General features: G+C 43.9%; 1 protein-coding gene across 1 annotated transcript in view; it reads left to right on the top strand.

Annotated features, from left to right (window-relative positions):
• Nucleotides 1-15,330, top strand: part of LOC142466369 (uncharacterized) — a 77,465-nt gene that overhangs the window by 30,005 nt on the left and 32,130 nt on the right. The window contains exon 3 of the mRNA XM_075571225.1: nucleotides 6,163-7,427. Coding sequence (XP_075427340.1) covers nucleotides 6,265-7,427 — 1,163 coding nt within the window. The 5' untranslated portion in view covers nucleotides 6,163-6,264. The remainder of the gene's footprint in view (nucleotides 1-6,162; nucleotides 7,428-15,330) is intronic.

Here is a 15,330-nt window from a genome sequence, read left to right as displayed (position 1 = left end):
ATTGCGGACCACATCTTAAAGCGATGAACATGTAAGTATTTATAGAAAAACCTTAAGGTCCCATTCAGTATTAGGACCTTTATTAGTTAATGAATCCATAACGAAAATCCAAAATACTTCACGTTGATAAAGAATTTTCACTCTGTCCCCTCCCCGGGTATGAGGTTTCACATGTTCAATGATCATACATTTAAATTTATTTAGGCTACCATTTTGGCAAAGTTTAAAGTGATGAGAAACCGGATGTGTAATATCCATATAGGAGATGTTTCTCATGTGTTCAAGCATTCGAATTTTAAATGTTCTAGTGGTAAGCCCTATATATCTCTTGTCACAACCATAGGTGACCGTGTAGATCACATGGTCAGTCCTGCAGGTGACAAAGGACAAAATACGGTAAGACTTGAAATCATCTTTATGGGAAGAGAAAGTTTTTGTTTTCTGTATATATTTACAAACTTTGCATCTTCCACACGGAAAGCACCCAAGAACCTCAGGGAAGAAACCTTTAGTGTACAGAGAGTCCCGCTGACTTTTAACTAAACTAAGAGATACAATATTGCCCAGAGTGTTGGCTTTTTTGAATACAAATTTGGGGTCAGATGATACCATATCTTCCAATAAAGAATCCATATTCAAGATGCTCCAGTGTTTCTGGATAATAGATCTGATAGTAATAGCCTGTTTACTATATTGTGTAATAAAGAAAGCTGGATCATTTTGCACACCTGATTCTGTATAGTTAGACCTCTTGTCAAGATTTTTTCTGAGGTAAAAGCTAGAAGCGTTTTGATTAGTAAGATCCCCTCTGGGTCTCCACCTTAGCCTTTTAAATAGGCTTTAAGAATATTGTTAGAATTGTATCCTCTCCTGGAATCTCCACTCTAGGTCTGCCGCACCATTGTCGAAGTCCTCTATGGTGGAACAATTTCTGCGCAAGAATTGTCCAAAGGGAATACCACGAAGGACTGACGAACTGTGACAGCTAGACGCATGTAGCAAGGTATTTCTGGAATGAGGTCTCCAATAAATGTCAGTGAACACCTTACGATCCACCCCTACCCCAAGGCACAAGTCCAGAAATTGGATGTGATGGTGATGATGTTGGTGGGTGAATGTGAGATTGTAGGGATTGGAATTAAGTAAGTGTATGAAAGCGTGTAACTGCGTGACGGTACCCTGCCAGACAATGAGCAGATCGTCAATGTATCTGTGATAAGAAACTATAAGGTGACGATAGGGATTTCTATCTCCAAACACGTGGGACTGCTCCCACCATCCCATGAATAAATTAGCAAGGATGGTGCGAAGCAAGACCCCATGGCCATCCCACGTGTCTGGAGGTAGAACTGCCCAAATTATGTGTGCCGGTGAAAGAGTGGTCTGTGTTTCCAAAAAATGTCAGGTGGCATTCGACAATGGTGCGGCAGACCTAGAGCAGAGATTCCAGGAGAGAGGATACAATTCTAACAATATTCATAAAGCCTATTTGAAGGCTCGGGAGACCCAGAGTGGATCTTATTACTCAAAACCGTTCTAGCTTTTCCCTCAGAAAAGATCTTGACAAGGGGTCTAACTATACAGAATCCGGTGTGCAAAATGATCCACCTTTCTTTATTACTCAATATAGTAAACAGGCTATTACTATCAGATCTATTGTCCAGAAACACTGGAGCATCTTGAATACGGATTCTTTATTGAAAGATATGGTATCATCTGACCCCAAATTTGTATTAAAAAAAGCCAACACTCTTTGTTTAGTTAAAAGTCAACGGGACTCTCTGTACATTAAAGGTTTCTTCCCCGAGGTTCTTGGGTGCTTTCCGTGTGCAAGATGAAAAGTTCGTAAATATATACAGAGGACGAAAACTTTCTCTTTCCATAAAGATGATTTCAAGTCTTACCGTATTTTGTCCTTTGTCACCTGCAGGACTGACCATCTGATCTACATGGTCACCTGTGGTTGTGACGAGATATATAGGGCTAACCACTAGAACATTTAAAATTCGAATGCTTGAACACATGAGAAACATCTCCAATATGGATATTACACATCCGGTTTCTCATCACTTTAAACTTTGCCAAAATGGTAGCCTAAATAAATTTAAATGTATGATCATTGAACATGTGAAACCTCATACCCGGGGAGGGGACAGAGTGAAAATTCTTTATCAACGTGAAGCATTTTGGATTTTCGTTATGGATTCATTAACTAATAAAGGTCTTAATACTGAATGGGGCCTTAAGGTTTTTCTATAAATACTTACATCAGGCCTGCACAACTTGTAAAGCGAGAAGGGCCGAACTGCTCCAAGGAAAACAGATTTGGGACACATGGGTAAAGTCATCATCATCATCATCATATCTCCCCCAGCACCTCTCATCATCCTCATCCTCATATCTCTCCCCCAGCACCCCTCATCATCAACCTTTGCGAGACTCACCCTCTATCTCACACCCCCATCTCCCCTCACCCATACACAATACTCCCCCTCCACATAACACACAATTCCCCCCTGCAGACCACACACATCCCACTCCCCTGCACCTCACCTCTCCCCAATGCACCTCACATCACTCCCTTGCACCTCACCTCCTCTCCTGCACCTCACCACCCCCCCCTTCCACCTCACCTCCCCCTCCCTTCCACCTCACCTCCCCACCCCCTTGCACCTCACCTCCCCCCAACGGCACCTCGCAGCGGCAGAGCAGGCAGGACTAGCACACTCGTGCAGTCCTGAGAGCAGACTCGAGGAGGAGGGGGTGAGCGGCTCCTGGGCGGGAGAGGAAGGGGTGAGCGGCTCCTGGGCGGGAGAGGAAGGGGTGAGCGGCTCCCGGGCGGGAGAGGAGGGGGTGAGCAGCTCCCGGGCGGGAGAGGAGGGGGTGAGCGGCTCCGGGGCGGGAGATGAGGGGTTGAGCGGCTCCCGGGCGGGAAAGGAGGGGGAGAGCGGCTCCCGGGCGGGAGAGGAGGGGGTGAGCGGCTCGTGGGCGGGAGAGGAGGGGGAGAGCGGCTCGTGGGCGGGAGAGGAGGGGGAGAGCGGCTCGCAGCTGGAGAGGAGGGGGGAGAGTGGCTCATGGGCGGGAGAGCGGCTCGCAGGTGGGAGAGGAGGGGCCAAGCGGGCTCGCGGGGGGAGAGCAGGCTCGGGAAGGAGGACCGGGAAAGCCGCCACGGGCCACACAATGAGTGGAGGTGGGCCGCATGGGGCCCGCAGGCCGCGTGTTGTGCAGGCCTGACTTACATGTTCATCTCTTTATAGATGTGGTCCGCAATCTTTCTTTGTATTCTTACAAGACATTTTCCCTATTAGTTGTACAGTCCTTAATAACCTGTAGATAATTCTTATGTGTTTTTTTCACGGAGGACTCTCTGCATTGTTACTTTGGACTGGATTTATAATTATTGATTGGTATGTCTGTCCTTCTTTAGCGTAGTGTTTTGTGATGGATCCATAGTGTATCTTTGCTTTAACATAATATCATCTGGTTTTCAATTGACCCTATATTTGTTATTGATGAATATCTACGTGGCCTATAATTGACCATATTATATGTATCACACTACCTGCGGGGGTCATTTGCGCCCATTAGATAGTGTGTTATCTTAGTTATAAGGTATTAGTCAAAGTTATATATATTATGTCATGTACAAATTTATTGTAATACATAAGGGTTTCATTGACTAGTATTACATCAATTGGCCATGTCTACTTAACTAAGTTGCCACTTTATATCAGCATTTAGCAACTTTACTGTTTATTGATAATAGGGAGTGTTACTAATGTATTCAGGTTCCATTGAATCTTTTTTTTAACATTATCACATTCAGGTGTTTTACACTGATTTGATTAGAGGAAGAGAGGTTTAAATAGTACCCTCCCCCTTCCTCTCACCATACTACTTGAGAAAGAACATTAGTTGTTCGAAACGCGTGGGAGGAGGTTCTTTTTGTCTCTGTCTATAGATCGTATCCGTTTTATGTAGTCTTAAATAGAGTTTATTATTACTACACACTGGTTAGTTACTGTACCCTTAAGGAGCGGCTGACTTTTTTTGATCCTTACCTTTTTGCTACTACTTCCGGATCAGAGAGACGCCACGGAGGGAGGGTGTCACCACACCGGTGCACCAGAAGCCAGAAGGACACGGGAACAGTGTCTAATCATGAGTACATTTGGTGCTCCACACTGGATCATTGCTGGGGGATTGAACTGTTGCTTTCAGAGCGCTACCCTGTTGATTACCTCTAATTTGGCGGTTATTTAACTCCATAATGCTCCGCTATACATGTATACAACTCATTGAACTATGACATACAGGGTTCCTTGAGCTCAGATGTAGATTTGTTTTTTATCGTCTGAATTAGTATCATTGATATAGGACTGTATATATTCCGGACACTTTGGAGCACCCACTTCACTATATCTATAAACAAGAGAATGAATCTGCATCACCACAGCATCACACGCGGAACAAGGGACAGTCCTGTTGGCGAACATTTCTCTGACTGGCCATAAGATGAACAATCTGAAGGTGGCCATACTCAAAGGTAATCTTAGACCACCGAAACAGAGACGATTGCATGAATACAAATGTATGCAACTGTTCAGGACACTTAGCGGTGGCCTCAACCGATACCGCAGCTTCATGGGTCACTACTCTGAAACAAGAGAACTCTCTTCCCATGAGTGCTAAAGGCCAGGTCTATACATACTGCCCTATACAGTATGAATGTACACACAGCTTTCTCTTACACATACATCTGTACAAAATCATTCTATCCCTATATACTATTATTATTTATTCATTAATTTTGACCGCGCAGCATTGGAGCATCATAGCGGGGGCCCCTCTCCCACTTTTTTCTATCCCTATATACTGACCCAATAGGGACCACATAGTATCTACACACATTAATAGTAATGCAATGCCCTCTTACATTTCTACACCTACCCACACCATTGGTAAACACTCCCACATAAACCTTTTATAAAGCGTTGTATACACTGGGGGCACTTTATAAATGTATATTTACACATATACATACTCATACACACATACACTCTTACATCACTTACATTCAGGGACCATTTAACACCTTAAGGGCTGCTATATAGTGTGTGCGGCCGTGCGCACGCGTGCCTGTTCGAAGGTGCGTGCACGTGCCACATTCTTTTTGTGTGTATGCTGTGAGCTGTGAAGGTACTGTGTGTTTATGTGTGTGTGTGTGTGTGTGTGTGTATGTATCTGTAATTTATTATATATTAAAAAAAACAACACTGGTAAAAATAAAATATTTATTAAATTTGTACAGACACACAAATACACACAAATACATATACACATACATACACATGTATACATATATACACACAGACACATAGACATACATTCAGCACCGGTAGCGGCGCGAAAAGATAATTTTCCCCGTCTTCCCCGCTGTCTGTCGGCACCCCGCTCCCTGCCATGCGCGCGCGGCCCTTGTTTAGAAGGGCTGACTAACCAAAGCCATCTATAAATGCCGTGCGCGCGCACTGCATAGCACGCGGCCGCACTATAGAACAGCCCTTAGTCATAAATCGCATACTAAACGGTGGAGGCATAGGCTTCAATCACAGATACATTCCAATATGCACTGTTTTTAAGTAAAACCCTTTCTTGCTTTATCCATTGTAACACCGCCGGAAGAAGAGATCAGTGTATCTCGAAAGCTCGCACAAATAAAAGCATTTTGTTAGCCACAGAACGGTATTGTCTATTCGTTTTTGAATATATATATATATATATATATATATATATATTCATTTTAATGGCACGTATTCTATTCATTGTACAAACATTTTTTAATTATACCTTCACAACTGAAACTATCGACTTACTATCTATCAAAGGATTTGAAAGGATTTCTGCCACTTTAATTGGTGTTATGCAGCTAGTGAGATTTCTTTTTAAATCTTTAAATATTAGGATCCATTTTAAATGTATGATCCACTACATCTACACCCCCGGCCCTAATGCTGCACATGTTGTGTAAACTCTTCATTTTCACAATGTACATCTACAGTTTACTTTCATCCTGAACTTTTTGTGATATGCCAACTTACCTCTCCTTCATGACCTTTTGTAAGACAGTTTGTGTAACATTGACTTTTTTGTCTCATCTAGTACAAAGCCAAGCTACAATAATCCACCCATGCCAACACTGCTGCTTTTAGCACTCAGGATTACCTCCTCAAACATCTGAAGTTCAAACACCCAAATGAGTATATGGAAAAAATGAAGACAGAACAATCTTGCAACATTCCAATAAATATGACAGAAAATGTATCTTTCTACAAGTCAAGGCAATTAATAAACAATGTAACTGCTTCTCATTCCAAAAGATATATATTAGCAGCTGCCACAGGAAAAGATCTTGGAGATAGTGGGAAGAGTCTGACTTGGTTATCAGACCAGAACCTACAGAAGAGGACAGAGACCGGGGAGAGACCGCATGTATGTGGGGAATGTGGGAAGGGATTTAGTGTGTTATCTATTCTGATCAGACACAAGAGGACACATGCAGGGGAGGGACCGCATATATGTGTGGAATGTGGGAAGGGATTTAATGACTTATACAGCCTGAACACACACATGAGGACACACACAGGGGAGAGACTGCATATATGTGGGGAATGTGGGATGGGATTTAGTCAGATATACAATCTGAACACACACAAGAGGACACACACAGGGGAGAGACCGCATGTATGTGGGGAATGTGGCAAGGGATTTAGTCGGTTACCAAGCCTGAACACACACAAGAGGGCACACACAGGGGAGAGACCGTATGTATGTGGGGAATGTGACAAGGGATTTAGTGTGTCATCCAGCCTGGACACACACAAGAGGACACACACAGGGGAGAGACCACATGTATGTGGGGAATGTGGGAAGGGATTTAGTCGGTTATCCAGCCTGAACACACATGAGAGGACACACACAGGGGAGAGACCTTATGTATGTGGGGAATGTGGGAAGGGATTTAGTCGGTTATCCAGCCTAGACATACACAAGAGGACACACACAGGGGAGAGACCGCATGTGTGTGGGGAATGTGGTAAGGGATTTAGTCAGTTATCCAGCCTAAACACACACGAAAGGACACACACAGGGGAGAGACCTCATGTATGTGGGGAATGTGGAAAGGGATTTAGTCGGCTATCCAATCTGAACACACACAAGAGGACACACACAGGGGAGAGACCGCATGTATGTGGGGAATGTGGGAAGGGATTTAGTCGGTTATCTAATCTGAACACACACAAGAGGACACACACAGGGGAGAGACCGTATGTATGTGGGGAATGTGGGAAGGGATTTAGTGTGTCATCAAGCCTGGACACACACAAGAGGACACACACATTTGAGAGACGGTATGTATGTTGGTAATGTGGGAAGGAATTTAGTGTGTTATTCAACCTGGACACACACAGGGGAGAGACTGCATGTATGTTACGACTGTGGGAAGGGATTTAGTGTGTGACTTTTTTGTCTCGTCTAGTGCAAAGCCAAGCTCCAATAATCCACCCATGCCAACTGCAAGGTTGCTTTTAGCAGTCAGGATTACCTCCTCAAACATCTGAAGTTCAAACACCCAAATGAGAATATGGAAAAGATGACTGAACAATCTTGCAACATTCCAATAAATATGACAGAAAATTCATCTTTCAACCAGCCAAAGCAATTAATAAACAATGTAACTACTTCTCATTCCAAAAGTTATATATTAGCAGCTGCCATAGGAAAAGATCTTTGAGAAAGTGGGAAGAGTCTGACTTGGTTATCAGACCAGAACCTACAGAAGAGGTCACAGACTGGGGAGAGACCACATGTATGTGGGGAATGTGGGAATGGATGTAGTGGTTTATCCAGCATGAACACACACGAGAGGACACACACAGGGGAGAAACCTCATGTATGTGGTGAATGTGGGAAGGGATTTAGTCAGTCAGTTATCCAGCCTGAACAAACGAGGACACACAGGGGAGAGTCTGTATGTACAGTATGTAGGGAATGTGCAAAGGGATTTAGTGTGTCATCCAACCTGAACGCACACAAGAGAACACACACAGGGGAGAGACCTATTTCTAAATCCAGGCATGTTTAGGGATAAGCAGCGACAAAGACGCTCACATATAAGTGCACACGTGTATCTGTGTTACGCTAAATCACCATGAAAAGTGACTAGTTTATGGTGCATAAAACAAGCATTTTAAAAGGATAAAAAGTTACAACTGTTTAAATGCAGGTTTTTTGTATCATTCTTATTATAGTTTTTATTTTATTTTTTGTAACTTAAATTTTATTGGGTATTACAGGTGTGTATTTCAACATACAATTTCATGCAACATTTCGTTGTGTAATTGATAAGCATATTAACAAGTGAGGCAAACGAAGTGAGATCACGTGGCTTTTCGAGCCCTAATTCACCGGGCGATTCACTGTGAACTAAGTAATCGATAGTACAGTACCAATATATAGTAAAAATAATAATATAGTAACAATAAACCAAAAGGGGAGAATAAAAAAAGGGGGGGTGGGAAGAGTACAGAAGGGGGTGGATAAGGGAGGCAGGGGTGAAGATTGGCGGTGTTACTTTCATCTCAATGCGTAGGTCAGCAAAGACCGATCTCCTACTGTCCCAACCCATCCTTATATTGTTGACTCTGCAGTACTGCTGTCCCGAGGCCCACTTATATGACATAAAGCAAGCTGTCACCTCCCAAGGAGAACGCACCTACATCTGTCATAGCCAGATTGTGTTCCTTTCAATCCCCAGGATATCTATCTGTGCCAACCAGGGCGTCCAGACTTTTAGAAAATTGGTGCCAGTGTTGTTAACTAAACTCGTCAACTTTTCCATCTGACATATAAACCACATGCGATTCCGAATCTTTGGGATGCTTGGGATATCGGGGTGTTTCCATAATGCTGCGATCTCACACTGTGTTGCTATTGCAAAGTGGGCAATTAGTTTATTGTTTGCTTTGGTAAGGCCCAACATTGGTCTGTTCAGAAGGAACAGCCAAGGGTCCGGTGGTATTGTGAGGTCAAAAATCCTCTGGATCCAATTTCTGATTTCCTCCCATAATGGAGAGATCCGCGGGCAGGACCACAGCATATGTAACAGGTCTGCCGATGCCCCGCACTGTCGAGGGCACAGTAGGGAGGATCCCGGCACGAACCTAGGCTCTCTCCTAAATCCGATTCCCATTGGGATCTGAAAGAGGGTACTTGATGTCCCTGGTCAGCTGAACCGATCACGTCTCCGTATAGCTGTGATGTAAGTCCCTTTGTGTCGGTCTCTGCCAGACAGAGCTTTTCAAACGATGTCAAAGGGAGGTATGGGGTAAATTTATTGTAAAATGCCCTGATCTGGAGATATCTAAAAAATTCTGAGTGGGGTATATCTTTTTCTAGCCTGATGTGGTCGAATGTTTTGACCTTTCTATTATATCCCTCCAGATCTTTAATCTGATAATATCCTTTCTCTTTCCAAATTGAAATATTACTGCCCGGTAGCCCCGGTGCGAACTCGGGATTATTCCAAAGGGGTGCCATCATAGAATGTCTTGTCGTGAGGGAATGCTTTATCCTAGCAGCCTCTGAGATTGATAGTGAGTTGGTCATTGAGGAGAGCGGTATGTCAACATACTTTCGCGCTGTTTTAGGGAACCAAATCAAGCTGCTGAGTTCTAATGGAGAACAGGCAGCACTTTCTAGCTCCACCCATCTTTTCAATTGCGGGTTGGATTGTGTCATGATAGAGGGGGTTTGGCCCGGGATTAAAGGGGTTATACCCCATTTGGCCACCCCCTACTCTCACTTAGGACGCAAGGGGTTAACTGGACTGAGGTCCAGTAATGTGTTTTTTACCTTGCTTCAGTATCCAAATGTTTATTCCCCTGTGTAAATGTAATGTCTCATCCTGGTGTTTGCACTCACACATACTTAGGGTTGATGCGGGAGGGAATGGGTTAATGTTAATGTAGTGATTATAGCCCTTTGTTCCCTTTTCCCGCCTTTTCAGGCTCCATTTTGCAGCCTTCTATAGGCCGCCATTGCGACTCCATGCGTTCTAATGGCAGAAGTAGCGGTTTTGGATCTGTTTTCCAGCGACGACCAGCAGGTGGCGTCCGAGAGGAGGAGCGGCGGTTTCCCATTGTAAGTCAATGGGCTCATTGACTTTAATGGAGATTCCTCAACGCCGGCCTCGAGGAACAGGTTGTCAGCCATCCAAACCGCAGACCGCAAAAGCGGATACAATGACTTTGAAAAGAGTTTAATCACTTCGGTCAAGTTCAAAGACAATTGGCATGGGAATCTTAGGTTCTAGAGCCCCTGGGAATAAAGTTCTTTTTGCCCCTAGCTCCTAGGAACCCCCACACACGATCCACACCGGGTCCAGGAATGAGAGACCCCCGTAAGGGGTCGAGCGGAGAAGGAGGGTCGCGCCATTGACTTCAATGGCGGAGTGGAGGTCCCATTGAATCTAATGGCGGCATGCGCCATGCATTGTCTATGGCGGCGCCGGCCATTGATTCCAATGGGGAAAAGCCGCGTGGCGTAAAAACGACTAAGTGTAAAATGATGAAAAAGGTAAGTCGATATCTCCGGTTCTGGAATAACCAGGGGGATGGAATTTGGGTGGCATGTAGCCAAGGTTCTGGCTTTAATGCATGAACCTTCCCAGCCCCCTCCGACCAACCAGACGGAGTGTGGACGAATGTAAAGTTTTGTGGTTAGGGTCACTGTAGGCTTTAAAAACTCAGATTTCGACCCACTGGACCCATCAGAACGGAACTTATTAATATGTGAAAATATTAAAGTGTATATGGGATTTTGGATCTGCTCTGAAAATGCAGACTCCATCTGCTATGCTAAATAGGGCAGGAAGGACATCCTGAAGAATTAGCATAGCCCTGTGATCAAGAGTGATCAAAAGTTAACTACCCTGATTGTTTATACTAGGGCCGGAACAAAGGAAGTTGAGTGGTTTGGGAGTGTCAGCCTTTACACTTACAATCTACTTCAAAGAGATTTTTCCTAGCCAGCTCAGCGCCTAGGGTTGAGAGTATTGAGCTGAAATGATATTTAAACCAGGATCAGCCTTTACTCAATTGTCTTTCGTGTCTTGGTGATTTTTGAAGATGGCTGTATTAACTGCCAGTCCAGAATTATGACTGTTTCATCATTCCATCTGAAGTAAGTGCTATATTTTGTTGTTATTTGTACTATCTTGTTGTGTTCACCTTTTTCAAGGAATAAATTATATTTTATCATATCTAAGCCTCGTTCAGTTCAACCCAGTTATATTTTTGGTGTGTATTATTAATAGCCTGTCACAAAATTACCGTCACAGATTGTCATTGAACAATTTGGCTTAGTTGTGCCGCTTTATAATATGATACCAGGCAGGGTACTGCTAGCCGACCAGCCAGTACAGGTCTTTTTATATTTAATTTGTTAACTCTCAGTTTTCTTCCTCACCATACAAAATTAAAGATTTCAGATTGAAGTGAGAGCAGGTCCTTCATTCTGAGTGGCACTGGTAACATCTGGAAAAGGTATAGGATACGGGGGAGTAAATTCATTTTGACGCTATGTATCCGTCCTATCCAGGATATCCTCTGGGATGCCCACCTGTGCAGATCAGATTTCAGAGTCTGGATCAGGTTGGGATAATTTGCTTATATATGTCTTTGACATCTTTGGTGATGTGGACACCCAGGTATTTTATATATTTCTGTTGCCAATTAAATTTGAAATTTAGCTTAAGTAACTTCTCAGTATGTCTGGGGAGATTGATATTAAGGGCCTCAGATTTGGACTGGTTTATTTTGAACCCCAAGATCCTCGAGAATCTGTCCAATAGATCGAAAAGGTTTGGTAAGGAGGTGAGGAGCTTTGTGATAATTAACAGCGGCATACAATGCCGCTTTATGAGATTGGGAATATGCGTTTAACCCCGAGATGTCCGGGTTGCCTCTGATTTGTTTCGCCAGTGGTTCGATACACAGGGAAAATAGGAGAGGAGATAGTGGGCACCCCTGTCTCGTGCCAGTTTTTATTTGGAATGGCAATGAAGGGTCACCCTGATGTATGACCCTGGCGGTAGGGCCTGAGTACAGCGAGAGAATCGCCCCACTCATCCTATCCCCAAAGCCGAATGCCGCAAGCGTCTCCTTTAAATAGGGCCAGTCTATCCTATCAAAAGCTTTTTCTGCGTCCAGACTTAACAACATACATTGAGTGTTATTTGTATTAGCCAATTGCAACAGATCAATGAATCATCGGGTATTATCAGCTGCTTGCCTCCCCTTAATAAATCCGACCTGATCTGGGTGTATAAGTCTGGGTAGGATGAGGCAAAGTCTATTGGCCAGTAATTTGGCATATATTTTAATATCGGTGTTAATTAACGATATTGGCCTGTAGCTTTTGCAGTCCAGCGGATTTTTACCAGGCTTATGAATTAGAGATATAGATGCCTGCAGCAACTCCCTGGGGATGGGAGCTCCCGCTAAAATTGCATTGAACATTTGGAGCAACCTCGGGGCGAGTGATTTGATTTCTTATAATATAGCCCCGAAAAGCCATCTGGCCCAGGAACCTTAGATGATTTAAGTTCTTTAATGGCCTGTGACACTTCCTTGATAGAGAAGTCTGCGCTTAAGGCCTCTCTATCTGTTTCTGATAGAAACTGAAACATTCTGAAACATAGAACGCATGCGCGCTGCCCTGGGTAATCCCACCGGCGCGCTTTCGTTAATCACCTTGTATATTCAACTCAGCAGAACTTTAGAACTTCTCATCATTAAAAGCTGTAACGAAAACTACATAGCTTAATCTTAACAGTAATCTCTACCCTGCAAAAAAACACATCCTAACAATGAATAACAGAACCCATAATAATTAATCCTGTCATCAATGCTAGCGTTAAGATATACGGCCTTATATTTGGCTGTAGTAAATCTATGGCTCAACTTTATGTGTGCAGACCCACCCGTCCGATATCGGCAAACTATATACATCTCTAAATCCTCAATTTCTAAACCCTATTATATACAGTAATAAAGGAAAGGGGGCAGCATCGGCCATCCCCACCCCGGCACATGTATCGCTCTGTATCGACCACCCCTTTATGCAATCTCCTGGGTCGATCATGTTCACCGTATATATGACCATATCCAATAGATCCTTGAATATTTAATCTGTATCTCAATGCTCAAGTAGAACTCCCCAGATACCTACTTAACTATTAACTCCATTGTTATCTGCCAAAACTCTAAAGACCCTATCTACCCCTATACCTTATAAGAATCCATATACTTCATATAGTTCATATAATACATGTTATATATACAAATTCACAAATATTACCCATCCCTCCTATATCTCAAGACCTATACAAATCTACAACTATCAATTATCAAACTATTATCAAAAATTGCATATGGGTCTGCTCGTAGTGTGGATCTTAGGTTCCATAACCTGGGGTCGGGAAGGGATCCAAAAGAGTTCTTTAGCAGCCGAATTTTTCGATACTCCCCATGATCCTTTCGGGTAGTGCAGTCACAAGTGCCAGGGAACGGTTGCAATGGAAGGCAACTTAGATGGAGCTTGTATCTTCCTCCGTGGATCTGTCTTCCTCCTGAGCGATCCCCACTTTGCTCCATGAGGGCGCAGGTATGCCATATGTAGCCGCCATCAGGCGGGGGGGGACTTTGTGAAGATCCTGTGACTTGCTTAAGGAAACCTTCGCCATCCTCTGCATTCTTTAGAGTATGTGCCACTCCATTATTTAGCACTAAGAGCGCACACGGGAATAGCCAACGATACCGTATGCTCTGATCTCTCAGTGCTCTTGTAACGGGGGGCCAAAGCTCTTCTCTTGGCTAGAGTAGCTGCGGATAGGTCTTGGTATACCTGAAATTTGATCTGCTCAAATTCCATGACCTTGGCTTCTCTGGAGATCCTGCATGTTTCCTCTTTGGTGCGGTAGCAGTGAAACCGGATCACTATGTCCCCGGGGGGGTCTCCTTGCTGAGGTCTCCCCCTTTGTGCTCGGTGGCACCTGTCCAAAAGGAGATCTCTGTCTGCCATGTCTGGGAAGAGGTGCTCCAACCATTTCGTGGAGAACTCCTCTGGGTCGGTAATGGATTCGGGCACTCCTCTCAGCCTGATGTTACACCGCCGATCCCTGTTTTCGGCATCTTCTATTTTGTCCTCAAGGGATCTGACCTGATCCTTTAGGGTGGCCATTTGGTTTTGTGTTTGAGTCAGGGCAACCACAGTTTCATCCGATTTGGACTCCAGAGTGTCCGTTCGCTTCCCCAGTGCGTCAACGTCCTTTCTAAGAGCCCAGAGTTCAGATTTGAAAAACTTTTTCATTTGTGCGCAGAATTCTTTCATATCTTTGCGCCATACCACTTCTAGATCCTCTGCCTCATCCACCGGGGTATCCATTTCTGGGTCTAATGTGGCCGGCTGTGCTGGGGTCGCTGGTTTGTCTGCCCTTGTTGCGTCTTTACTTTTTAAATAATTGGATACCGGCTGGGTTTTTCTGCGCAATGTTTTGCCCGATGCCATCACTGTATGTTAAAGATCGCTTTCAGGTTTAAAATCACTGCTATGTTCGCGCTTCTGCTGCATTAAAATCAATTATAAGCGCCGGAGGGAACGGAGCCTAATCTCTAAGCATCCATTCACCTTCCCATCGCGCATGCGCCTCATTGTAGTTTTTTTTAAAGAAAAATGTTGTTCTTAATAATGTTTTATATTTCCATGCTGTTGGTTTTAATACAATGTGTGTTCCCCATTATGCTAAAGTGATCTGTAGCCTCACATAGCTGTGAATCAGAATCATTTTGCTGTGACCAATTGGCCGCAACCGGCCCCCCTGCCACCAGCTGCTTCTAATGTACATTTTATTAATGTTTAGGGGATTAATTTAAGGGGGTTTAGTGATTAGGGTGGGGGGGAGTGGGGTTTAGAGTAAGGGGGGTGTCATGATAATGTTATGAGATATTAAGTATTTTAATTCCTTTGGTGCTTAGGGGGTTAATGAGCTACAGGCTGAGTTGAAAAAATACAATATATCTTGGGTTTATGACAAGCCCAGGCTTGCCACAGGTGTTTGAGGTGCTTCAAACCAAACTTAATTGGGGGGCTGTCATGGAGAGCCCACTAAAAGGGGCACGTGGAGTTTGGTGGTGGTGGGAAGGTGGGGGGGGGGGGGTTGTAGACATTGAGCAGATACTGGTCTGTTGGCTTCATAGAAAGCTAAAT

This window comes from Ascaphus truei, chromosome 15, assembly GCF_040206685.1.
Source record: "Ascaphus truei isolate aAscTru1 chromosome 15, aAscTru1.hap1, whole genome shotgun sequence".
Taxonomy (NCBI): Eukaryota; Metazoa; Chordata; class Amphibia; order Anura; family Ascaphidae; genus Ascaphus; species Ascaphus truei.
This window is presented reverse-complemented; position numbering and strand designations above follow the sequence as displayed.